The sequence below is a fragment of the Semicossyphus pulcher genome, unplaced genomic scaffold (assembly GCF_022749685.1).
Source record: "Semicossyphus pulcher isolate SPU_LCO1_2020_fin unplaced genomic scaffold, fSemPul1.0.p SCAF_21, whole genome shotgun sequence".
Taxonomy (NCBI): Eukaryota; Metazoa; Chordata; class Actinopteri; order Labriformes; family Labridae; genus Semicossyphus; species Semicossyphus pulcher.
This window is the reverse complement of record NW_027211695.1, coordinates 605,440-631,980: the sequence shown is the minus strand read 5'-3', so window position 1 is coordinate 631,980 and position 26,541 is coordinate 605,440. Positions and strand designations below refer to the sequence as shown.

At 45.7% G+C, this 26,541-nt stretch overlaps 2 protein-coding genes across 3 annotated transcripts; both read left to right on the top strand.

The window, feature by feature from the left end:
- The first annotated feature begins 449 nt into the window (after positions 1–449).
- sf1 (splicing factor 1) lies at positions 450–11,834 on the top strand. Of its 2 annotated transcripts, none has more exons than XM_069672075.1 (12): positions 450–813; positions 1,793–1,924; positions 3,937–4,012; positions 6,032–6,184; positions 7,626–7,715; positions 7,807–7,990; positions 8,073–8,188; positions 8,352–8,459; positions 8,551–8,746; positions 8,826–9,048; positions 9,867–10,031; positions 10,760–11,834. In XM_069672075.1, the coding sequence occupies exons 1-12, from the start codon at positions 570–572 to the stop codon at positions 11,089–11,091; spliced, it is 2,019 nt and encodes a 672-aa protein (XP_069528176.1). In that variant the 5' UTR covers positions 450–569; the 3' UTR covers positions 11,092–11,834. The 2 variants fall into 2 exon arrangements, with proteins under 2 accessions (XP_069528176.1, XP_069528175.1); XM_069672074.1 differs by having other exon boundaries at positions 8,823–9,048.
- A 1,926-nt stretch (positions 11,835–13,760) lies between these two features.
- On the top strand, positions 13,761–25,719 carry LOC138600529 (glycogen phosphorylase, muscle form-like). Its single transcript, XM_069671965.1, has 20 exons — positions 13,761–14,106; positions 16,309–16,410; positions 17,087–17,165; positions 17,253–17,356; positions 17,502–17,633; positions 17,709–17,820; positions 17,899–17,981; positions 18,087–18,230; positions 18,560–18,652; positions 19,811–19,957; positions 20,060–20,223; positions 20,326–20,440; positions 20,634–20,735; positions 20,807–20,954; positions 21,027–21,085; positions 21,786–21,927; positions 22,130–22,337; positions 22,419–22,553; positions 22,817–22,883; positions 23,332–25,719. Exons 1-20 carry the CDS (start codon positions 13,864–13,866, stop codon positions 23,479–23,481), a joined length of 2,529 nt encoding a protein of 842 aa, XP_069528066.1. The 5' UTR covers positions 13,761–13,863; the 3' UTR covers positions 23,482–25,719.
- The last annotated feature ends 822 nt before the right edge of the window (positions 25,720–26,541 follow it).

Sequence of the window (26,541 nt, the reverse complement as noted above, 5' to 3'; positions counted from 1 at the left end):
GTTAAGCCATCTTTGCTATTTTAAAAGGGGTAGGTCAATGGAAGCTACAAAAAACAAAATACATAAACCAGAAACAGTTATACTGTTCATGTAGCAGAGCACTCGTTGTTAAAACACATTCAACACGGTAACACAGACAACAATACATTTAACTTTAATAACTTTTAATGGAGTTTGTATTAAGGAATATTAGTAAATTATACTTAACATACTTAAAAGATTGGGCCTGGAAAAGTTCATTGTGTTTACGAGAGATAAAAAAATAAAAATAAAACGGCATCGATAGTCTTATTAGCCAATCAGCGTGAGGAATAAGGATAACGACGATCTTCACCCAGCCAATGATGTGATGGGAGGGGCTTAGTGTGGCCAATAGGAATGCTTTATACTGGCGCGTATCATCCTACGTCCAAGGAATCATCCTTTGTGGTTTTCCACAGGGCGCCATTTTGAGTAGAGTGATGTGAAAGAGGGTTGAAGGTTGCTCTTTGATTGATATTTCTGAGTTTTGTTAAATTTTTAACTACCTCTGACGTTTGAAGGTAATTTAGCCATTGAGTACACCGAACATGGCGACGGGAGCAAATGCAACTCCTTTAGGGAAGTTGCACCCCAGCATTGGCGCTAAACGAGGCTTTGACGCGGGGCCTGGAGCGGGGAACGGGTTGATGCCGACACCGGGGCCGCCCGCATCCTTTCCTGCGCTACAAGTTTTTCAGCCCCCGATGCCAACTGCATCTTTCCCGCAGTTCAATCCGGCAGCAGGGTTTGTGCCCCAGGTTCCACAGCAACCAACCGCCGTGGGCGGACCAGGTAAGTAAACAGAACGTCGGTTAATTACCGTTACAAGCACTTGCATGTAGCATGAGCTAACGTTAGCCAGCTAATGTGGCTACAACCATGAGTAAAAGGCCCCACATCATGCCCCGACACGAAATGGAGACAACCAGTGTTATTGAGAAGCTAACCGTAGCTAGTTAGCAATCCAGTGTTTTTGAGTAGCTAACGTTAGCTAGTTAGCAATCCAGTGTTTTTGAGTAGCTAACGTTAGCTCTCTTAGTTTACATTAACCGGGGTGATTCTCTTGTCTCAGCTAACGTTAAACTGATGATAACCGTTGGTAACCTTTTAAAAACGTTATTCATCAAAGACAATGTACACATTACGTCAATCGCAAACAAGTAAACAACATAATGTAGGAGCACTGATGATCAAATATATAGTGTAGAAATATACATATAAATATAAATAAGAAATCCTTAAAAAAAACTATGCAATTAAAGATATAAATTGTTTATAAATAACTGACATAAGTTAGAAATGGGGAGAATGATAAATAAATAAATACATAGATACGGTTAGACTTTAAATAACTTATTAATTTGCTATCAGGGCAAAAATAAATCGACCAGTAACTCGTATGTTCTGCAACTTACAGTTAATGTTTTGTAAATAAACTTGGATGGCTTTGACGTGAGGGACGTATAGTCCGTTTTCTGGTTTTTAATAAAGTCTTCTTATTTTGTGATTTAAAAAGGTCTATCCCTGTAGGGATCCTTTCTACAATGCCTTCAGACACTTTATTTTCAATCAATTTTAGGTTGCAACCATTACAGTTGTTTTCACTGCTGTCGATTGAGGCCATCTATTAGAGCAACTCCAAAACTTTTGTATCCATTTGACCTTTGAACTCCAAAATATTGAAAACATGTTATTTCCCTTTGCTATTCTTTGAATTGAAAGTTTCCAATATCGTTCCAGCCTCACTCTGAATCCCTCCTTTTCTCTGTAGATTTTGGTTCGAAGAAACAAAGGAAAAAGAGTCGCTGGAGCAGCGAGACACCAGATCAGAAGACAGTCATACCGGGCATGCCCACTGTCATTCCCCCAGGCCTGACCCGCGATCAGGAGAGAGCATATATAGGTAAATATTTAATAAGCATCTGTTGTTGGTTAAGGTTGCCATTTAAATTATAAATGCAGTTTTGTGTTATAATGTTTCCCGTTAGTTTGAGGTTCTAGTTGTTTAACACATCAGTGTTAATGTTACAGTTATGTCCTCTTTGCTGAATTTCCAACAGTTAGAGCTGTAAACAGGCGCCCACAAAATGATTCCATCACTAAGATTCAAACGTTTTTAACAGTAACTTTAATGAGTCACACCAGCTGGGAAATGTCTGATTTAGCTCCAACTGTTGAGACAAAGTAATCACTTCTGATGAGCAATGATTATAACAAGATGATGTAACGTGTTAACAGAGGTTATTTCTCTTTTAATGGAAGTGTTTCTGTGGTTCTTATGGTTTGCATACCACTGGGCAGCCATTAGCAAGAAGAGTTTGAGATAGATGATTAAACACCACTGCTTGCTGCTATCTGTCCCTGAGCTGCAGGTCACTGCTCACTGTCTTGCCTGATCCCCTACACATCATCAGTATTGTTCTTGTGCATGGAGGCGTTTACTCATAATGTCCTAATATGCTGAAGTGTGCTGCTGTTTATACTGCTCTGAGTGTGAGCAATGCTGCTTCAATGGCAAATCACTGCAACAGACCCAAATTACTAAAACGTCTGATCACATGAGCACTTGAAATCATGTTATTGTGCTCTTAATTTGGCTTTTTACAACATCATATTAAACTCATAGTTCTGCTCCAATACCAATGATCCTTCTCGATGCCATTCCAATACCTGGGTCTGCTAATTGGCTGATATTTAGCAGCGATCTGATCCCCTGTTTGGAAGTGATATGATTGTCATCATTGGCCTGCTCAGGTTAAAACATTTCATACAAAGAAGACATGCCATGGTGCTATTTATCATGCATCTAGTTTAACGGTGTCAGATCTGTGATTACACTCGCTGACACCTGATCCCACATTTTAGGCCGTATCGGTCATTTCAGATCCTGGCATCGGAATCGGAACAACTCTTACATAAGTAATTATTCTTTTAATCTTTCCATAGTAAATAATTTGTCTTTACCCAGAAATGCCTTCCAGCAGCAGTGTAGCACCTTTATGCTGCCTTCACAGGCCCTCAGCGGGGTATTCTGAAGCAGATGAGTCCTTTTTGTCAATAACTGACATCGTTATTGATGTTGTTCACTCATTGGTAATGGTTGTTGTTCTTTGGTATGTAAACGTATCATTTGTGCCCACCTCCCTTTGTCACACTTCTCGTTTCCTTTGCTCATTCAGTAGATCCCCTAAAACAAACCAAGGGAAGCGTTGTTAAGATGTGAAGCACAATTCACAGGGCCTGTTTTCATCCCGATAATCCAGAGTAATCCTCTCAGTGACAAGTGAATCTCTCTGTGTTTGGGGGGAAATTTCATTACAACTTTCATAATGTGCATGGGATGACTGATTTCTTTCTCCATTGCCTTCTAAATGTAAGAGTTGTCTCTGTGTCACTGCAGGCCCTCAGTGTTAGATCTGTGGAGTGCAAAGACAGACTGTGATCACCTTTTTTTTACTTTACTGGAACATGCAGAACAAATAGAGCAATCAGTGATTTTTAGACCCCATGTGTCCTTAAAATGCCGAAGCCTTTAAACACAACGTGCAGCACTCTGTCAAACTAAAATCGCAGCTTCAGTCTGAAGTGTTTGGCCGGCATTTTGAGGAATCATGGTCTAGACATGTACTGATATGTTTCCATGTTTAATCATTGTCTGAGAAAAGGTTAGTCCTGTTTCTGCTAATGTAAACACCTCTGATCCTCTGCCGTCCTCAGTAAGTGGTTTCATGCTTTAGAGTCTTACCAGATGTTGGTTTTATCTCCCTTAACTTAACTGACTCACCGTTTTTGTCTTGACCTGAGTAATGTTTGAGGCAGTGCTCTCATGTGCGGAGCGTTGTCTCTCTGATGTTGTCGTGATAACCACATTTCTCTCCATCCTTGTTTTTTCTTTCCTAACCTGAATTCTTCCAGTCCAACTGCAGATCGAAGACCTGACTCGTAAACTGCGTACAGGAGACCTGGGAATCCCTGTTAACCCTGAGGACAGGTCGGAAAAAGATTAAACCCATGAACAGTAACACTTTCTCTACCTTTTGACTTTTTGGAAGACAAATGTTGATTTTCAGTAAATGTATGTGTGTGGTTGTTAGCCTCAATCTCACATTGCATAGTAGTTTTAGCTAGCAGATGTAGCTTTAGTTAGCTATCTCCTCAGTGAAGGGCAGTGTTGTTAAAGATATGTTTTCCTTTTATCAGAGTTTATTCACACTAATTCTCACCTTTAAGCATGCGTGAGTGTGTTTCCTGCTACTGCTAGCTTTAGCATGTGTTAGCTTGTTTCTTATTATGAAGGTAGGTCGTAAGTTAAAACTGTGCAGCGGGCTTGAAAATGTTCACCCCACCTGTTTTATTTTAGACTATTTTAAAATATGCAAACATCTTAGCATCTGCAGCTACGTCAAGTAAATCAATTAAAGAAATAATGCTAGAATGATTAATCAGTATGCGACGAGTTAACTGAAATGATTATGTGCACATTTATTGGATTATCTGACCTGTGAACTCGTAGCCTTCAGGTATTTATGCATCATGGTTTCACCCACTGCTTGTCCTGTGTGTCTGATGTAGAGTGCTGTGTGAATACATGAGTACATATATGATGCATAATGTGTTAAGATTTTCCTCTCAAACAGGTTTGGGGTCAAACCGATTTATTGATGATTCTTTAGCATTTATTACTTAGCCTCCTGTTAGCTTTAGAGTTGATAGTTCAGAAGAATTGGCTCTTTCTGACACGTCAACCAGTGACTAAGAATCCACACGAGTCCGGCAATTTAATATCACGTGCCTGACTTTACCACAAGCTGGATAAATAACTTAATGCCTACATGGTAACACACCAGTGATTAAATAATGGGCTTTTACTGGACTTTAATGGTTTGTTGCCAGTCACCGCTGGTTTTCCCATCATTAGCCTTTAAACATTTCCACTCAGGGGGGGGGTCAGGGGGCTTGTTCCAGTTCTCCCTCTGGACTCTTTAGGTCTGGAGGAAAATGTCCAGAGTGGTTTGTGTTCTGGAAAAAGCCGTGGCTTTCATCACATAGTTTCCATAAGGATCTGCTCCCGCAGGAAGTGGCTCGCTCACAAGAGGGTGTAACCTTTTTATTAGCTAGAGTCCCTGTCGTCTGTGCACTGTGTACAGTTTCTCTGCATAATCAGACATTTCCACAGCAACCAAAAACTTGATCGATCACTTCCCGATCTAATGTGACAGAACCAACGAGTGTGGGGTGTTACAGGTTGTCACCGTTGGAAGTTTGAAGCCTTAAAAGGAAAACCTTATTTTTTTTCTTCACATCACTTGGATACAGATGTGGCTCTCTGATGGGAGAGCGTAGGAAAAGGTGGATAATCTAATCTTAATTCCTTTTCTCTAACCCAAATTACCCCACATCAGCCTAACCCTTTTTCAAGCACAGAGCCTCCTTAACGCAGCGACACAGGTTTTCAGCATCCAAGGGGAGGTACGGACCTCTCCCGCCACGTCAACACCAAGCGACTCTCACAGCCAGCGCTCTGCTTAGGACTGGTTCTTTTTCTGACCTCCAACTGTCCTCTCTTGTAGGCCAACACTCCTGTATGCAGGTTTAGTTATGGCCGTGTATTTGTTTTTGATTCTCTGTGGTTGAAGCCCCTCCAGTACATTGGGTTAATTACCACTAAACATCTTTGGTTGCCCCCCTTTTTTCCACCCTAATTGTAGAACAGAATGGACTCTAGCCTTTGACATGTCGGTGCAGAGTTCCCACATAACTTTATTTTTGAGTAAACTCTTGCACTGGCCATGAGTCACATAGTGTAACTGAGATTTGTCTCAGTAGATCCAAATTTACAAAACTTTATTGAACTGTCACATTGTCGGCCCCCATTGATTAAAACAATCCTGAAGGTTTGATACTGTTACAGTCTCAGTCAGTCGTAGGGAGCCTGTTTGATTGTAATGTCAGAGCTCCACTTCTAGAAAGGTATCCATGATGTCTTTCCTGTCTTTTGTGGTTATTTCAGGTCTCCCTCTCCGGAGCCCATCTACAACAGCGAGGGCAAGAGGTTAAACACCCGCGAGTACCGCACACGGAAGAAGATCGAGGAGGAGCGGCACTCCCTCATCACAGAGATGGTCGGACTGAACCCCGACTTCAAACCTCCTGCTGACTATAAGTATGATTCATCCACTTGTTTGATTGGATAATCAGTCTGTCAATCAAAGGGTCGTTTAGGTCCGAACGATAGATGGGTACAAAAAGTTCTGGTAGGATGACTGCTGCTGACAGGCTCACGTTGTTATTCTGTGGTTCCGCCTCAGCGTAACTCCGCCCTCATGCAGCCTTTGCCATTTTACATTGAACCAAGCATTGCCGGCTTTATGCCGCCCCAGTGTGTGTTGTTACAGGCTGTTGCTCAGAGGCGGAGCGACTTCGCCCCACCATTATGCCTCCGTGCGTTTGGTTTATTTTTTTGGGGCGTGTTGCCTTTAATTGATAGGACAGCTGAAGATAGACAGGAAATGATGGGAGGAGAGAGTGGGGGGACGACATTCACCAAATGATCGGCAGCCCGGGAGTCGAACCTGCGATCAGTGCGATGAGGACTGTAGCCTCTGTATGTGGGGCGCCCACTCCACCCACTGAGCTAAACCAGCGCCCCATGCCTCCGTGCGTTTTACATAGAAGAGGTAACATAACAGAGATGTAATAATCCCTCCTTGAACTGGCAGTGTAAAAGGGGCTTTAGTGTCTGACAGTATTAGAAGTAGTAACAGGGACTTTTTTGATAAAGGAGCAGGAACGGGCGTTGCATCACTCTCTGCAAACACACCAGACTCCATTGATTAAAAACAGGGATTTTACCTCACAGAACACAGGAGCTGCTGGTCTACCTCCCTGCACCATGACCGGTTAGCTTGTTTGTGTTATTTTGTGACCTCGGTGCTTTAATGTGGCTAGTTGTTACTCACACAACAGTCCAAATAAACTAACCGACCAGTTGAGGCTGCAGTAGACCAGCAACCCCATCGATGTAAAGGTGGCTGGTTTAAAGTAGGGCCACATTTGAAAAACAGGCCCAGGTTCAAAAAGAGAGTCACTCTCGTTGTTGTCTGTGGCCACAGGCAGTCTGAGGTCATTCTATATTGTGAGTATTCTACTAGCTGGTTAGAGATGTGATCTGTGCAGGCAAAGTGCAGTCATTGTTGTGGTTCTTCTTTCTGTCACGGATCACTTCCTGTTGAAGTTCCTAATAAACGCACTTCCAGCTACTCTGAGGGGGTCATTGGTCACAGTGAGTGTCAGACAGTGCGACCCACAGACCAGCATGCATGTGTCTGCCAAATGTGTGATTCCCCCTTTGACTAAAACAACTTGAACTCTCCTGATGTAGCCGTTCACAGTGACATGTGTGAGAAGGTGGAAACACAAGGACTTTAAACTTTACAGGTTGTTAAAGTTAGGAATTTGTAAATCTCCAGGTTACTGTTTGTTGTGGTCCTGCAGTGGAAGAATGCTGAGTGAGCTGTGATGAATCTAATGAAATATTCATGCAGGTGCTTTCAGCAGCATCAGAGCTGTTACTGTAAGACTCATGATGTATTTGTTTCCTGCAGGCCTCCAGCCACCAGAGTCAACGACAAAGTGATGATCCCCCAGGACGAATACCCGGAAATCAACTTCGTCGGTCTTCTGATCGGGCCACGGTAAGTTTACTTTCTATAACGCTCATGCTGCACCGACATATTTCTGTGACTACCAGCACAGTAAAAAGTGAGTCTGGGGTTTTTCTCGCAGTGGTAACACGCTGAAAAACATCGAGAAGGAGTGCTGCGCCAAGATCATGATCCGGGGTAAAGGTTCAGTGAAGGAGGGAAAGGTCGGCAGGAAGGACGGACAGATGCTGCCGGGGGAGGACGAGCCGCTGCACGCCCTCGTCACCGCCAACACCATGGAGAACGTGAAGAAAGCCGTAGAGCAGGTCAGATCACCTGAACCAACAGCTTATTGCTTTATCTCATTGGCATGGTTCAGTTTGTTTATGGTGAGAAATGTGTCCACAGATTCGTAACATTCTAAAGCAAGGCATCGAGACACCTGAGGATCAGAATGACCTGCGAAAGATGCAGCTGAGGGAGCTCGCCAGACTCAACGGCACGCTGAGGGAAGACGACAACAGGTCAGTGTGACAGCGCTGCTCACTGAAACTATCTGAACTTAACCCTAACGCTGTTCATTTTTCAAAGTGTTCACTGTCAAGCCAAATTATCCAGAGGACTTAAAAGCAATGAGAGAAGTGAAAAACAAACGAGCTCCAGTAAAGACAGACTTTGTCTCTGCAGGATCCTCCGCCCCTGGCAGAACGCTGAGCCTCGCAGCATCACCAACACCACCCTGTGTACCAAGTGTGGCGGAGCCGGACACATCTCCTCTGACTGCAAATACACCAGGTGATGCTGAGCACAGTGGATTCAATCACTCGGCTGAATCGTGTTTCTAATTGTTTATGTAACCATGTGTTTGTTGTCTCGCCTCGTGCAGCTCCTTCGCTGCTCACAGAGCGACGGGCGGCGAGCCTCCTCAGTCGGCTCAGGACAAAGCTCGCATGGACAAGGAGTATCTGTCCCTCATGGCCGAGCTGGGGGAGGCTCCGGTCGCCGCGTCTGGTGGAGGACACTCCGGCAGCCAGGGAGGAGCACCCCGAGGCTCAGGACCCAGCAGCAACCAGCCCCCTCCGGTAAGTCTGCAGTGAACATGGTCCAGTCCTCCTGATGGTGCTGAGCAGCATTTAACTGATCCATGTTTGTTTTCAGCAGAACCGCCCCCCCTGGATGAGCTCAGGTCCCACTGAGAACAGGAACTTCCACAGCATGCATGGAGGACCTGGGGGCCACGGAGGACCGCACAGCTTCCCTCCCCCCATGCCCAACATGGGAGGCCCCCCTATGCCTCCCAACCCCAATGGCCTGCCTCCCCCCTGGATGCAGCCCCCTCCTCCTCCCATGGGCCAGGGACCAGGACCTCATGGACACCCCATGGGTAAGAGTCCACTGTTACAGTTTTTAGTCCTCTAATCAGATGGATTCACATTACAGGGAGGTGGGGGAAATGATTAACTTATAACAAGTAACATCATAACAAATAAACATCAATAAATCAGATGATGATGATTTAATGTTTTCCTAACTTTCGGTATAATCCTGTTGAAGTTGTCTGTCCTGTCATGGGTGCTCTGCAAACAGGACATGCTAACAGCTAATTCAATGTGCTGCATGTTCCACAGAATGTAGATGTTTAAACCGTCCAAACTTTCACTGCGACACATTTGACAAACTTAACGGGCTCTTTCTCCCCTGATGACTTGAATCTTCCTGATGTCATATTGAGATCCTCTCACTGCTCGAGTGGCAGCCTGTTGCAGTAGCTCCTGCTCACCCCCGAGTTTCTCTTGTAAATGAGTAAAAGATTGTCTTCTCAAACAGGCCTGTTTCATCAGTCAGCTTATCAAGAGCATTTGAATTCCTCAGTTGTTACAGAGTCAGTGTGTTAAAACTCAACATTAACAGCTGAACAACAGACGATGATAAAAGGATACGAAGCTGTTCCTGAAAACGATCCTGTTTAAACACAAGGACCTCTGAACATTTGGTATGTAGCTGTAGTTACTGAGGCGGGCGAGTAGTGACCCACATACGTGCTCTGAATGGGAGCACAGCATGTTCTAATGAGTCCTCTCTCTCTTGTAACTCTCAGACATTAAAAAACAAACTTGTCCTCATCACTGAGAAACAAACAAAAAGAAAACACAGTAAGAAAAGTTTATTGTTGAATAAAAATGTTTAACTGTTTCCCTGCAGGTCTGCTGCCTCCTCCAATGGGCATGATGCCGCCTCCCCCTCCTCCCCCCAGCAACCAGCCGCCTCCTCCCCCTTCTGGACCCCTGCCACCATGGCAACAGCAGGCTCCACCCCCTCCTCCAACCAGCAGCATGGCAACCAGTACACCGCTGCCATGGCAACAGAGTAAGAAGCTCTACAACTGAAAACCATTCAATACTGCATACATACACACGGGTCGATGGAGGGAACACAATGTACCAGATGATCAGAACCAGGACAGACACGACTGCTGCTTCAACAGGAAGTGATGGTGCACACTGTGAAAACTTAGATGGAGCTCTGCTGGAGCTTCAACCTGCAGCTTCACTCAAAGACCAGCTTCAGAACACTTTAGATCACAGCTCAGAGTTCAACAGAAGATCCACAGAGTGACGCAGCACCAGGTTCATGTCTGTTTGTATCTTTGGATCAAAGTTCATAAAGGGTTAACCCGTTCTCTCCCCTCTCTCTCTCTCCCCTCTCTCTCTCCTCTCTCTCTCTCCTCTCTCTCTCCCCTCTCTCTCTCTCCTCTCTCTCCTCTCTCTCCTCTCTCTCTCCTCTCTCTCCCTCTCCTCTCTCTCTCCCCTCTCTCTCTCTCCTCTCTCTCCTCTCTCTCCCTCTCCTCTCTCTCTCCCCTCTCTCTCTCTCCTCTCTCTCTCCTCTCTCTCCCCCCTCTCTCTCCCCTCTCTCTCCTCTCTCTCCTCTCTCTCTCTCTCCTCTCTCTCCTCTCTCTCCTCTCTCTCTCCTCTCTCTCCCTCTCCTCTCTCTCTCCCCTCTCTCTCTCTCCTCTCTCTCCTCTCTCTCCCTCTCCTCTCTCTCTCCCCCCTCTCTCCCCCCTCTCTCTCCTCTCTCTCCCCTCTCTCCCCCTGCAGACACTGTAACCACGTCCAGCCCTGGCACTGCCACCCTGCCCCCCTGGCAGCAGCCCCAGCAGCCTGCAGCCTCTGGAGCCCAGCCCCCTCCACCCATGGGGACCCCCTCCATGGTGCCGCCTCCCCCCGGCGTCCAGCCCCCGCTGCCCCCTGGCGCCCCTCCTCCTCCCCCTCCACCTCCTCCAGGTTCAACGGGCATGATGTACGCACCGCCGCCTCCCCCGCCTCCCATGGACCCTTCCAACTTCGTCACCATGATGGGGATGGGGGTGCCGGGCATGCCCCCCTTCGGCATGCCTCCTGCCCCCCCACCTCCTCCCCCTCAGAGTTAAACCCCCCCCCGCAGCACGCCGTGTGCTCACAGAAAACATAACCAGTGCTTTTTTTTATTGCCCCTGTGTGGGAGGCTTTCGTTCAGTCTGTAAAGTAACTTAATCACTTCCTGTTTTTAAATCCACACAAAGCAAACCACACGTTCTGCATCCTCCTGTAGTCTCACCTGTGACCTGGTAACCAGATAACCTGCTCAGATATCAGCGGACCTTTAATTTCTGCTCAAACTAAACATGATTGGAGTTAATATATTGAATCCATCTTGCATGATCCATCCAAACACGCTCACAGATTTCTACTCCTGTCATGGCCCCCGTGTCGCTTCGAGGTGAATAAGATTAATATTTTTGTAATAACGACGTGAAGTGTTTCTTAGTTCTGTCAGAAAACCTTTTTGTAGTTCTGTCTGATTGTGTTCCAGAAGTTTCCAGGGTTTTAATTGTTTTTCTTTTGTCACCTTGCCTGCGTCTCAGTCGTGACATTGAGTTGGGGGTGTTCATGCTTCCCCCCTTCACTACTCGAATGCTGAACACCAGATATATCTTGTTTTCCTGCTCTGATATGACGCTGTGTGCAGTGTTTGTGTTGCTCTCTGCAGGACACAGGTATCCACTTGTCCTCGGAGTTATTAGAGAAGACGGATGTTAGTTTCACTCTGTTTCTGGAATCAGTCTGTTGTGTTGAGTGTGAATGATTAGCTGTTGAAATCTCGCTTGGTTTCGCATTAAACTGATCCATTTCACCTTCGAGTGCAGACTGCTTTCTCCTCTCAGGGATGAGAGACCCTCTGTGTGTCTGAATGCATGCCAAGGTTTGTCTGTCCATGCGCGGCCCTGCTGGCTGCTCTCAAATGTTACATAACTGAGTTTTGTGAAGGATGTCCTCTGCCTCGCACACTCCAGGAAAATCACACTTAAAGAAACATAAGATAAAGAAGTTAATGTACAGCTCAGACTGAGCACAAGAAGCAGACACCGTTAATACAGAATGCTTTAAACCTGCATTCTTTCTAATGTCCAGCAGGGGGCGACTCCACTGGCTGCAAGGAGTCTGAGAAAATGAGCCTCCTTCTCCCGACTGTGACCTGTCAGTCAGAATAAAGAAGTAGCAAAGCAGATCCACCCCCTCATCTAAATATGGTCAAAGCCTCAAAGAAAACAAGATGGCGGCCGCTGTGAACTCGAGGCTTCACAGCCACAGATCATTGGCTGACATCAGTGTAGCTGAGTCCACTTCTACAGTCTGTTTCATTTCCCTACAGATCACCTAATTATGTTTCAACACTTCACTTCTCTGTTCAGCAGGAAGGCAGCTTTAATAAACAGAAGCACATGTAAAGTCATAAACACAAAGTCAATGTAGTGATCACTAAGCAGAAGTCCTAAAACCTCTCACGCATAGTTTTCACCTGTGCGCCCTTTATGTTCTGCAAACTACACTGAGTCAGAATCAGCTTTATGTGGGCACATACAAGGAATAAGACCGGTCAGACAAAGGTAACAGACAGACGTTTGCAGACAAAACATAAAAGTAATATTTTGTTGTAATATTATTTAAGCAACCTGGACAGAAGAGAGGGGAAACAAATTCAAACTCCAGCACCACTGTCTCGATCATCATCTTACGGTCCTAATCAATAAACTCTAACGTGTCTCTTCATTGCCTTATATGGAACCTTTAGTTTGAAGCTTCCAACCACATCTCATCTTCCTCAGCAGACGCTGTGATCACTATCACCGACCTCAGCTGTGTCTCACTTGAGCAAAGGTCGACTCTACAGTCAGGAAGCTGTCCAAGAAGAGATGTAGCTGAAGGCCCAAGAGAGAGCGAGTAACTGGATGTTTCTAACTGGTCTCATGTTGTACATCACACATGGTTTACTACACAAAGAAAAGAATACAGTAAATAAAATAGATATGGATTTTTTATTGACTTATAATCCTTATTTGTCTCATTTTCTTGGGATAGCAGTGAAAAAAGAGCCACGACAGAATGACATACTGTCAGGGAGAGAAAGTAGAGAAAATCATAAAAGTGCTTTTAGCAGTTTGACATACACAAATATTTGGACACACAATGAGCAGAATAAGGAACAAATAAGTTCTGGGTTTTTCTTTCATTCATTTAATAAAACGAAGGGCTTGAGTCAAATAATAGAAGGCAAAGTCACAAATATCAAGACGAGAAAAATAAATGAAACATAAAAAATATATACTCAAAGAAAAACACATTGGGATCAATATATGCTTCATGAGACAGAAATGACAAAAGATACTCAAAGAAGCTTTGGATGAACGAGCCTCCATCCCGAGAACTTTTTGTTCAAGTCTCAAAAAGTCACATGAACAAGATTAAAACCGGAAAAGGAGACGTGGTGACGTTCAAGTAAAAGCAACGTTCAGACATTCTCTCTATAAATTTCACACAAACTCGCTAATTTAACTAATTATTTGAAATAAAAAGGACAATTTAAGCTAAAATAGCTCCAGCTTGAACATTAAGACGCGCTATTAATTAATCTACTCACTATGTTTGAAAATGTGTTGGAGTGAGGCGTGTGACGCATTTGCCGATGAGTTTATTTTGAAAGTGCAAACCGGAAACGCCTCTTTTCTCGACTCTGTCTTGACGCGGATGCGCGAGGTATAAAACAGGCTGGAGCGTCTCATCCCAGCGGCTGTGTGTGCTCAGAGGAGAGTGTGAAGAAGGGTTAGAAGCTGACTTTTAGTTTACAATTTAACAAATACAGTGAAAAGAAACCGGAATTCAGCATGGCCAAACCGCTCACAGACCAGGACAAGAGGAAGCAGATCTCGGTCCGAGGTCTGGCCGGGGTGGAAAACGTCTCGGACCTGAAAACTAATTTCAACCGGCACTTGCACTTCACCCTGGTCAAAGACCGGAATGTGGCCACCAAACGGGACTACTACTTCGCCCTGGCCAACACGGTCCGGGACTACCTGGTGGGCCGCTGGATCCGAACCCAGCAGCACTACTACGAGAAAGACCCCAAAGTAAGATGCCGCAGTGATCCTGCACGTACACAGCTGACAGGGGAGGAGGGGGCGGGGTCGCGAGGCTCTGCAGTCACATAATTAACGACCCAGCACGAGGAAGGGGGTGTGTGCGCGCTGTGTGCTGCTTTCCTCTTCATATCCATGTATAGAAATGTTCCGGCTGCTTTGTCTCGTGCATTAATAAATGAGCAGAGAGGGACTGCTGTGTGCACGCGTACATTTCCTCTGTGTTACATAATGTACAGCTCGTGCATCCCGGTCAGCCTCACTAACCTTGATGTGAGCTGATGTGTGTATGTGTTCAGAATATCATCCCGCTCTGATCTGACTCTCTCTCTCTGTGTGTGTGTGTGTGTGTGTGTGTGTGTGAGTGTGAGGCTCAACTGGTTGTCTAAATATGTGTTACGTAACGCGCTCCATCCATCCTCACCGCCTCACACTCACACTGCGCATCATAAAATGGCCACACACTGTCCCAGAGGCAGCTGAAAGAACACTGTATACTTTCCTAATGAATGACCTCGGTCCTTCCTGTTGTGACTGGACCAACAGGCTGCAGACTTTAAAGAGCCATCCCCTCACCTGTTTGATAAATGGAGCTCGTGCGCGTGCTGACTCTCGGCTCTCATGCTCTCTTTTGGAACTGGACACAGCCGAGTCTTTTTATTTGCATTTATTTTAAATGTGCATTTTTTGCTTTGAGGCGTTTACAAGTAAAAAACGATCCAAAAAGCTCCAACAAGAGAAACATGAAAGGAAAAGAACTTCCCAAAATAAAACAGCAGCCACAGAAATCTAAGAAAACGTCATACGTCAACATTTGCATCTGCACACGCACTCACAGTTACAGTATGTGCACGTACTCAAACCAACACCTGCCAGTACTCCCTGTCCTCTTTAAGGTGTCACACCCCCGGCCTAGGCCATAAAGGACCTCCATATGAGGCTCGTTATACGGTGAATGTTATTTATGATCCTGACTCTAACACTTCGGCCTGATGTGATGAGGAATTAATTCACACATTTAAATATTAAAGTATTTTCTGACAGTAGACACATGATCAAAGTGTTAATTAAATTAATCATTATCTAAATATATTTTGTACGGAAGCCCTAAGCGGACATGCATCCATACATTTTATTTACTCATTTCTGATTGTGTTCACGAGACCTCCACTTATTTGTCTCGGGGGGGAAACACAGTACATAAAATGTGTGGTGGCATGTCCGCTTAAGGCTTCCGTAGTTTTTATATACATTTTCAGTCTCTTTAATTAATGTTAGTGTCACGAGAGGCTCCGGGTTCAGATTCGATTCAAAGAAACGGCTCGTGAGAAAGCGGAAAGACGGAGAAAGTTTGCCGAACGATGCAGGACTTCTGCCCCGGAGCCGGTGGTTCGAGAGCCGTGTGAAACCAACACACAGCAAACCCACTGTACGTGCATACTTCAGTCATGTGAGGTTCAAGCAGCACAGAGCCTCGTCTCCTATTTATACTGACCACTGGATGCCTTTGTTACGTTGGCACGTTCTTTTCCATGTCTGCGTTCTTTGTCCCCCTTTCAGGTCAGAGAGGTCGACACAAGGTCAGAGAGGCGACACACAGGCACACGGCTCCTCTTACTGTGTCCTCACACGTTATTAAGCATTAACGCTTTAAATGAGTCTGTGATCATCGTGTTCAGTTTGTAGGTCTGTGTTAACTCCTCTCAGGTCTGTGAGGAGGTGTTGAGCTCTGTTACGTGTGTGTGTGTGTGTGTGTGTGTGTGTGTGTGTGTCAGAGACATTGTTGGAGGAGCTGCCTCTGTTGTTCCTCTGACAGCAGCTGTTGTGTCTGACACAGATAATGTTGCAAGGCCGTCAGGGACTCGTGATGGAGCACGTACTGTACGTGTTATTATTAGTGTCCACCTGAGAACTATGATGTGAAATCTGACCTTCTTATGACGGAACGTTAGAGATCTGTCTTCGTATTTTAAAAGCATCAAGCGGAAGTTTTTAAAGTTTTTGTTTTTTTACTTTTGGAACAAATTAATTTAATTTGCAATAAAATCATCGTTGGCTGCATGAAGTTTAAACCCATTCTGTTTGATTGCAACATAATGAAAATAAAAAGGTTAATAAAGAGGTTTGTAAACGTTCATGCACAGACACGTCGTCATTCACTGACGGGTCGTGTGTCCTCCTGTCCTCCTGCAGCGTGTGTACTACCTCTCCCTGGAGTTCTACATGGGCCGGACTCTGCAGAACACCATGGTGAACCTGGCTCTGGAGAACGCCTGCGATGAAGCCACGTATCAGGTGAGGCAAAGCAAGTTACTGCTCATGCATCCCTAAAACACTCAACGTGTCCTGAAACATCCCGACACAGCTCCTTCAGAGACGCAGGAGAGATCATAGCAGAAACTTAAGATACGACCTGTAGCTGGACAGGAGGTTAGCAAAGTTATACAGGCTATGCACAGAGCTCAGTTATTGGCTAATTATCAAGTAAATGAGCTAAGCTATGTTGAGCACAGACACAGATAGCTGCTAATCAGCGCTAACATCTAAATAAATCAGTGTAAAAACTGTGTCTCCAAAAGGCTCCAACAGCACAAACACGGCCCCCAGGTTACGTTCAGTGACTGAGTTAGCTGAGGGGACACCTAGCAGACAGCTAGCAGCTCCCACCTGTCACTCAAAGAGGCCACACCCCTAATGCTGCATCACTTTAAGCCTTAATATAATGTAAACAGGTGAGCTGTATAAAGATTCTCCCCGTACAGTTGTCCTGAAGAGAGAAATGAGCTATAGAGACCCAAACTGTTTTTTGTACCAGGCTGTAAACATGTTTATTTCTGCTGTAAAGTTTAACATGGGGCTCTATGGGGACTGACTCACTGCTGGAGACAGCCTCAAGTGGACACCAGAGGAACTGCAGCTTTCCTCTCTCCTGTGTTCGATTCCTGTGTGACCTTTAACCTGTTTCCTGCAGCTGGGTCTGGACATGGAGGAGCTGCAGGACATCGAGGAAGACGCCGGTCTTGGAAACGGGGGTCTGGGTCGTCTGGCTGGTGAGCTTCCTCCTGATTGGCTGCTGACTGACGGTGATGTTTAGTGACAGCCGTGTCTCAAACACCTGCTCCTTGTTGTGTCCTCAGCTTGTTTCCTGGACTCCATGGCCTCTCTGGGTCTGGCTGCTTACGGATACGGCATCCGCTACGAGTTCGGCATCTTCAATCAGAAAATAGTCAGCGGCTGGCAGGTGAGTTCACCTGCCGGTCTGTATGTGCTCTGCTCTGTGTGTGCTCTCATGTCTATGAAGATCTACTAAAGACGGAGATGTAGAGATCAATACTTTAGTTTGTTAACAAATGTTCTGTATAAATAAAGTTATCTTTACTGAACAGGTGGAGGAGGCAGACGACTGGCTGCGGTACGGGAACCCCTGGGAGAAGGCTCGTCCTGAGTACATGCGGCCCGTTCACTTCTACGGCCGAGTGGAGCGCACGGACGAGGGGGTGAAGTGGGTCGACACACAGGTCAGTTTATAGAACGGACTTGTAAATATAGAGTCACAGATGACCCTCCGTGTATTTAATACCTCTCGTCTCCAGGTGGTCCTGGCTCTTCCGTACGACACTCCGGTCCCCGGCTACAGGAACAACATCGTGAACACCATGAGGCTGTGGTCTGCTAAAGCCCCCTGTGACTTCAACCTCAAAGACTGTGAGTCACCTGAGCTCACCTGATCAGATATTAAACCTTTTCTTCTTCAGTGAAATAACGTGAACATTGTTCCCACAGTTAACGTCGGCGGCTACATCCAGGCCGTGCTGGACAGAAACCTGGCTGAGAACATCTCCAGAGTTCTTTACCCCAACGACAACGTGAGCTCTTTGATTCTGCTGTAACATGTTTTTAGAGTAAAGAACCCGAACGTGCAGCAGCTTCTGCCTCTCTGACCGGTCCTCCATGTTGTCTGTTCTCTGCAGTTCTTCGAGGGGAAGGAGCTGCGTCTGAAGCAGGAGTACTTCGTCGTCGCTGCGACTCTTCAGGACATCATCAGACGATTCAAAGCCTCAAAGTTCGGCTCCACAGAGTTCGTTCGACTCGACCTCTCCACGCTGCCAGACAAGGTACACGTGGGCCGTCTGAACATCTTGTCATGTGCTGTCAGAATAATAACTTGACCTCTTTAAAGAGTGCATAAAGTTCTTTTACAAAGAAAAAACTCAAAACTCAGTCGGCAACAAAAGAAGCCAAACAACATGGCCGACACAGAAAGACAACGTAACAGGTCAATGTGACGTTAAAACAAGACGACAAAAGAGACAGGAACAAAAACATGCAGACAGGTAGAGAGCAGACCGAGTAAAAACAATAAAAAGAAATAAAACAATAAGAATAAAGTACTGACATCATTTCCTGTCCGCCTCTTCACTGATTCTCGGTCTGTGTCGTGCAGGTGGCGATCCAGCTCAACGACACCCACCCTGCGATGGCGATCCCTGAGCTGATGAGGATCCTGGTTGATATGGAGAAGCTCACCTGGGAGAAGGTAAGAGACCGCCGTGCAGGAACACGGAGGCCTCGGAGCCTCAGAAGCCGTCGTTCCAACAGTGAAACTGTCGTCTGAAACGCACGATCCGGCTGTCAGGCTGAATAATCACTGCAAGAAGTGAGCTTTGAAAAGGAATCAAATGGAGGAAATATTACTGAAAATAAGCAAAAGTTTCTCTTAAATAAAAAAGTGTCACTCGTAAAGAGCTTTATAAAACATGTAAACTTTAAGTGTCAAAGAAGCAGAGATCTTTAAAGAAGTTCATCCAGACAAACAAGCTCAATGTGCTGATGAGAAGAAAGAAGTGTTCTCTCAGTGTGAAGGAACATGTGCTAAACTTTAACAACTTGAGGAGGTTTCATGTTCGGACATGGATCCTAAAACCACAACAATCTGTCCCCATTTGTCCACAGAGCTGTCAGTCATGAGGCCACGCCCCCTTTTTATAGCATCAAATAACTAATTAAAAGTAAACTTGTCACTGTGACATAAATCAGCAGGATAAGAACTAACTATAATGACAGAAACCATGTTGGAGAAAAATGTATTTGACGTGTATTTTGATTTTATAGTTTGACTCATGTCCCATCTGTTAACATGGAGGAGGCGGGCTTTATGAGCTGTACTGCAGCCAGTCAGCAGGGGGCGACAGAGAGGGTTTGGACTCACTTTAAATCCTAAAAGTAAAAATTCTGCTGACTCTAGTTTCAGTTAATAAGTGACCCAGATTAAGAAATAAAATCACAGTAAACTAAAATCTGATGAAGGATAAAAAAATCAGATTTCTGTGATGTAAAATATTCGATCTCACTCAGACTTTTTACAGTGTAGTGACTCCACACTCTCTGCTGCTGCTGTGAAGCAGCTCTGTCACTTTGAATCCTTCAACACTGCAGAAAGAGACACAGCAGCATGTCGCACACGGCAACACGTCACCCACGGCAACACGTCGCACACAGCAACACGTCGCACACAGCAACACGTCGCACACAGCAGGACGCGTCAGGGATGCAAAAGCAGGATTTAACTGTTAGAAGAGAAAACTAAAAATCTCCATATTTAAATTTCCTCCTTTTCCTGTTTGTCTGATGATGTAATATCTAATCCTCCTTTCGGCCCCGCCCCTCTCTCTGGCCCCGCCCCCTCTGTGTTCAGGCCTGGGACATCGTGGTGCGTACCTGTGCCTACACCAACCACACCGTCCTGCCTGAAGCTCTGGAGCGCTGGCCCGTCGACCTCTTCCAGAACCTTCTGCCTCGACACCTGGAGATCATCTACGAGATCAACAGGAGGCACCTGGAGGTACGAAGACGAGTCCCAGTGTTTGTCTGACTCGGCCCATCCTCGGGTCCTCAGCTCTGCCCCGTACGTCCCCTCACATGTCTGTTTGTCTCACTCCTCCAGCGTATCACCAAGCTGTACCCCGGAGACGTGGACCGCCTGCGCAGGATGTCTCTGATCGAGGAGGGCGACACCAAGAAGATCAACATGGCTCACCTGTGCATCGTGGGATCTCACGTGGTCAACGGAGTCGCTCGCATCCACTCTGACATCATCAAAAGCACCGTGTAGGAAAAACACTGAAATGTCCCGTTTAATCTTCTGCTGATCGAGAAAAGCTTCTGCAGACTTTCAACAACAAAGAGTTTACGATGATCTCTCCTCCTCAGGTTCAAAGATTTCTACGAAGTCGACCCAGAGAAGTTTCAGAATAAGACCAACGGCATCACACCGCGCCGCTGGCTCGTCATGTGCAACCCTGGGCTGGCCGAGGTCATCGCAGAGGTGGGTTTGTTCTTCATGCAGACTGAACAGGAAGTGTTGTAGCTCTGTGATCCGATCTGATTCATGCAGAGGAATCAAAAAAGTTTCCACACAGCTGTTAGTCAGGAGGCTTCGATGTGACGACGTACCTGCAGATCCATCTCTAGCTTCATGATGTCTGCTGATAAATGTTTCTCTTGGTGATTTAATTCAGAGGATCGGTGAGGACTACATCCGGGACCTGGACCAGCTGCAGAAGCTTCTGGACTTTGTGGACGACGACACCTTCATCCGAGACGTCGCCAAAGTCAAACAGGTGAGGTCTGAAAGAGAGGAGATCCTGCTCTGTTTTTATTTCCTGTGTCTCATCTTTGTTTTCTCGTTCAGGAGAACAAGATGAAGTTCGCCGCTCATCTCGAGGAACATTACAAGGTGAAGATCAACCCGAACTCCATGTTCGACGTGCAGGTGAAGAGGATCCACGAGTACAAGAGACAGCTGCTCAACTGCCTGCACATCATCACGCTCTACAACCGTACGTGCGTCTACTGCTTCTGTTTCAAACAATCAAAAGCAATCAATTAAACTTGTGTCTGTTTGTGATCAGGAATCAAGAAGGAACCAAACAAGTCGTGGACGCCCAGGACCATCATGATCGGAGGAAAGGTGAGTGACGTGTTTCTGAGACGTTTCTGTGCACAGCTCCAAACACAACCAAAGTTATCTGAAGACAGACAGAGCAGGGTCCGTTTCCGAGAGCGGGTTTAGAGAAGACCCCGGGTTTGTTCGGGCTTGCCGTTTCAGAAAGAGACGTAACTTCAACTCTGAGTTGGTTACCATGGTAACTGTGTCTGTGAACCTCACCTGGTCGGGAGCGGTCCGAGATTCGCTCCGTCTCCTCCCTCTAGGCTCATTCGGCTTCCTCCTTCATTCAGCCTGCATGACGCGTGTGTTCGACATGTAGTGTCGTGTTTAAGAGCAGCTCTGAGATCTGTTTGTTTTCAGCACAGAAGAATAAAACAGATTTTTTGGAACACAACTGTTATAAAAGTTTGAATCATCCTTTATTTTTGTAACTATTTAGAAGCTCGTGGACGAGATGACGTCATGCGACTGAGTCACATTCGTCCGTTCAAGAGGAGAAAGATGTTTTTACCTTCAGTGTTATCTAAAATATTCTGTGTGCATGAACGCAGCCGTGTGTGATCTGAAGTTTATTTAAACATGTGTTTGACATGAAGCCGACAGCAGCTGCTGATGTGACTGTTTGTTTATTCTCATAAGATTTAAAAATGCACACACTTAATCTCTGCTCCACAAACGTCCTGTCCTCTGGGAACATTATCTCGACGTGCTCTGTGTGCAGGCGGCTCCGGGTTATCACACGGCCAAGATGATCATCAAGCTGATCACATCGATCGGAGACATTGTCAACAACGACCCCGTGGTGGGAGACCGCCTCAAAGTCATCTTCCTGGAGAACTACAGGGTCACACTGGCTGAGAAAGGTAATCTCTGACAACACTTGATGTATAGCTGCCTTTTGTTTTGGAGCTTTAGGGCCACCGTGTTCTCGAGCCATGAGAGCGTTTTGTTCATTTGTCTGGTTTCCTTTGAAAGACCTCATTTACAATTTAAAATAACAAAATGAAGCGCTCGGAGTCTGCATGCTGCTGCCACGGTAACGTCCCTCCTGTCTCCTACCTGCAGTGATCCCTGCAGCCGACCTGTCGGAGCAGATCTCCACAGCCGGCACCGAGGCGTCTGGCACCGGGAACATGAAGTTCATGCTGAACGGAGCGCTCACCATCGGCACCATGGACGGGGCGAACGTAGAGATGGCTGAAGAGGCCGGAGAGGAGAACCTCTTCATCTTCGGCATGAGGGTGGACGATGTGGAGGCCATGGACAAGAAGGGGTGAGAACCTGTGATGTAACTGAAGCTTTGTTCACGTCCTCGTGTCGTTGCTTCTGTTCTTATGTGTGAACGTCTCCTCAGCTACGACGCTGCGTCCTACTACAACCGCCTCCCTGAGCTGAAGCAGGCGATGGACCAGATTTCAGGAGGCTCCTTCAGCCCGGCTCAGCCCGACCTGTTCAAGGATCTCGTCAACATGCTGATGAACCACGACAGGTCAGAGCACAGAGACGAGTCAGCTGTTTATCTGTGCTGACAGAGAGCGGCCATCTTTGTGCGCACAGACCTGCAGAGTCATCTGAGTGTCAGAGTGATCCTGTGTGACAGGAAGGAAGCTGAGCGTCTGACTCTCTTCACAGTGAAGAAAGAGGCCGAATCAAACACGAGCGTGGTTTAGTTTACGTGCAGAATGAAGCGTAGCATTGTTCTATGTTTGCACGCTTCCTGTCCTCCTGTGTGACTGTGTGTCTGTGCTGCAGGTTCAAGGTGTTCGCAGACTACGAGGACTACATCAAATGTCAGGAGAAAGTCAGCGTGCTCTACAAGGTCAGTGGGTTTTAGATTTCAGAACAAGTTTAATACTAAATCATGAAATCAAATGTTTGTGGTCATAGCGGCAGATTTGAAGCTTTCTGCTAATGCACGATATCGTACCAACATAGAGCTAGTTTTAAAGCCTTTGTCAGACTGATGACGTGCAGATACTAAACATCTGCATCACAACCAACATTTCTGCTGACTACAGCACTTTTCAGATGACCTAATGCATGCACGTCACACTCCCGTACACCAGGTGGCAGCATGAAGCTTTAAAATGTTCAATGAAACATAAATATGGATGTTTTTACGTGTAACTAAAGTCGCTCCCGCACAGTGAATGTGTCCCTTTTGAAAAGCATCGACGTTTATATTGAAGGGTCTAAATAGTGACCTCTGCTCCTCCTCCTCCTCCTCCTCCTCCTCCTCCTCCTCCTCCTCCTCTGTGTCCAAACAGAACCCTAAAGAGTGGACCAAGATGGTGATCCATAACATCGCCGGCTGTGGTAAATTCTCCAGTGACCGCACCATTTCCCAGTACGCCCGGGAGATCTGGGGCATGGAGCCCAGTTTGGAGAAGATCGCTGCTCCTGATGATCCTCGCTAAGCACCATCTGCCTCCTCCTCCTCCTCCTCCTCCTCCTCACTGTGGTCCAACCACTGAAGAAGAACCCTGTAGCTTCTACACTGTAACTGTGGCGTTCTTTCTTTATGCTAAACAACCTCAGCTGTTCATTTTGCAGGAACATAAACTGAATTCTTCCCTCTATGCACCAGCAAACATCTTCTCACTGTTGGGTGAAATCTCTTTATCTCCACGTCGACCTCTCAGCAGCTAAGAACCAGAACCACTTCACCTGTGAGTCAGGTGGTTCTTCAGCTGGAGTGAAAACAGTAAAGATGTTCTTCCATATTTTCCCCAGTTTCCTCATAAATCATGTTTGGGAAGTGTAGTTCAAAAGAGCTTTATCAGAATCAGGGACTGTCTCTTTAAGCAGACTTGGACCAGTTTTCACACAACAGTGATCAGAACCACAGTTGACCCTTCACTAAGCCCCGCCCCCCTTCGTTAATGTTGCTAGGTCTGTCAACTTTTTCATTCTCACATGGCACATTCACGATGAAGTCTCAACACATTAAACGTCTAACGTTGCAACTAATTGTCTGAAATCGAGGACCAATACTTTTTAAACGAAGGTGCACAAAAGCATTTATTAGCTGTAACAAAAGCTAGCATGCTAATGAAGCTAACATAAGCTCCTAGAGTTTCATTAAAACGCAGGCTGGCTGAATGTTTCTTGTTTTAAAAAAAAAAAAACCTGCAAAAGGTTCTTAAACATGCACGTTGTGGCTATATGCATGATAGGTACGTGCTAATAGACCGAGGCTAAAGCTAGCACGACAGGTCCTTTAAAACATGCTTTCTCACCGGCTGAACGATCTATGCAGAAAACGCGTGTCTTGTGTTACACTGTAGAGCTTTTAAATCATTATTATACTATATAATAATATTTTCGGCGAACACACTGCTCTCTTTGGAGTGAAACTTTTGAAATCCAAGCAGGACAGAGCTTCTAATGTTAGCCAAAACAACGTTAGCATCTAAAATGCACAAATGTATCAGTTTTTAACAGCTCTGTTAGTTTACTGAAGCTAGTAAGCTAGTTAGCCGACATGCTAAAGATTGCAGCTAATGTCCTTACACTTTCTACATTTAAAGATTTTGGACTGGAGTGACTTTAAAGTATCAAACTCTCATAAATCCACCGCTTCACCACGTGGAGAAGTACAAAGCTCGACCTGCTGCACCCAGCGATGGTTGCTATAGCTACGATTAGACAGAGTTTGTCGGGGTGCGGGAAGTTTAGCGAAGGGTCAATTCAAACCACATTGACGATATTTAAACGGCGGTCATTTTCCTCAGAGGTCCCACTCAGTTATATTTCTGTGTTCCAGGTTCTGAAATTTCTAAAACTCCAGCTGGACATCGCGCCTGAAAAACTACAAATCTAATACCCTATGACCGACCGTTTCACAACAGCTTGTGTTAGCATTTCAGCCACTTCCTAGCTAACATTACTTTGATCACACAGTCCTAGCTAAGTCCTAGCTTCTTAGCTAGGAAATAAATGTTAGCTATGAATGGGTTGAATGCTAACGTTAGCTGTGACAGAAGCTTGTTTAAACTTTGTTTTTGGCAACCTGAAACACAGTGTGCGTAAGTTAAGCATTTGAGCCTTCCACTCTGAGCGTGACGTCAGAGGGAACTAGCCGCCGTGTGAATATAGCCAATATGGCCGCCAAAACCCAGCAAATATGCCAGTAAACCTCAGCACTGTTATGGTCCCGAACAACACGTCTTCCACCACAGAGACGCACAGTGGTTAATGTTCACCACCGCCTCATGCAGCACTGTGACTGATGGTGTCTCCATCCTCAGATTCATCCTTCAGAATAAAAGCCTCTCCAGCCGCTCGGTCAGTGTTTCCTGGTGTTTGCTGATTCTGTGTGTTTTTATCAGCATGTTTGTGTCCGTCTCTTTCTGCTGTTCCTCAAAGTGACCTGTGTTAGAACATAACAAAGCCTTCTCTGCCTAAAACCTAAGTGACTGAATTTACCTTTGAAGGTGTGTGTATTCTGTAGTGTATTTGTGTGTGTGTATAACATAGACGAGTCCATGACACTGTGGATATCAGTTGGTTGATGTACTGTATAACAACATACTGTATCTGAGCGCTGTGGTGCTGCCTGTAGAGGCTGCAGAAAGTGCTGTTCACGATACTGAACCCAACATTTCACCGTCAGTTTTCTTTTCTAGTCAATAAATGACGAAAATACATCAACAGCTCCGACGTGTCGGCTCACTTTGTCCCCGTTAGGACACATCCTCTGTAGAGCGCGTCCTTCGATGGATGCAGCCCCTGAATTGGGAACAATGTAGTACGCTATTTAGCTAGCCGTAATGCTGGCACGCAAGCTAGCTGAAGCTGGACGGCTAGTTGTAACTTAGCTAGGCAGCATGGATCTGGTATTGTTTGCTTTTAATGTTAGCTGATAAAGGAATTTGCTAACATGAAGCTAGCCAACCTCACCTTAAGTTCACTTCTTCACCAGGTAGTGACAGACCAGATGATGTGTCAGTGTAAGTGAGCTTTGTTGCAATTTCCCAAAAATAACGTGTTCAAATTTCTCTACAGATGTTTAACACCTGTTAACATCCGTCCTGAAGTTAAGTGCCTGTTTTTATATTTCAATGAGAAAAAACGTTGTTCAGCAGCGTGAGAAAAGTAGCATCATTTGCAAAGAACAAAATAGGTTTCTCCACACTCCAACACACCTGATTTGAATGATCTGCTCGTTATCAACCAACTGAAGCGTCTCAGGGGATTGGTAACGAGCCAAACATTGGAATCAGGTGTGTTAGAGTTCGGAGAAACCTAAACCATGCAGGAAGGAAGCTCTGTAGGAGCAGGGTTGGCCACCCGTGTTCTAAAGCGATGTGCCATTCCAAAAGGTATTTACGAAAGACTTGACACCTTCTGAGGGCGAGGTGTGAGATTAAAAATGTGACTTCTGCCTAAGTTGGAACTTTTTCAGCGGTTGCAACCCTTAAAATGTTGGTAGCGTGTAAACTCCTGAAGTTAGAAAGGCATTCAAACGTGGACGA

Coding starts and splice junctions, on each gene's coding strand:
- sf1 (XM_069672074.1), top strand. CDS start 570: ATGGCGACGGGAGCAAATGCAACTCCTTTAGGGAAGTTGCACCCCAGC. Junction 4,013..6,031: donor CCTGTTAACCCTGAGGACAG/GTCGGAAAAAGA, acceptor TGGTTATTTCAG/GTCTCCCTCTCCGGAGCCCA. Junction 8,747..8,822: donor GCAGCAACCAGCCCCCTCCG/GTAAGTCTGCAG, acceptor GTTTGTTTTCAG/CAGAACCGCCCCCCCTGGAT.
- LOC138600529 (XM_069671965.1), top strand. CDS start 13,864: ATGGCCAAACCGCTCACAGACCAGGACAAGAGGAAGCAGATCTCGGTC. Junction 17,821..17,898: donor TGACTTCAACCTCAAAGACT/GTGAGTCACCTG, acceptor TTGTTCCCACAG/TTAACGTCGGCGGCTACATC. Junction 20,736..20,806: donor ACGTCGCCAAAGTCAAACAG/GTGAGGTCTGAA, acceptor TTTCTCGTTCAG/GAGAACAAGATGAAGTTCGC.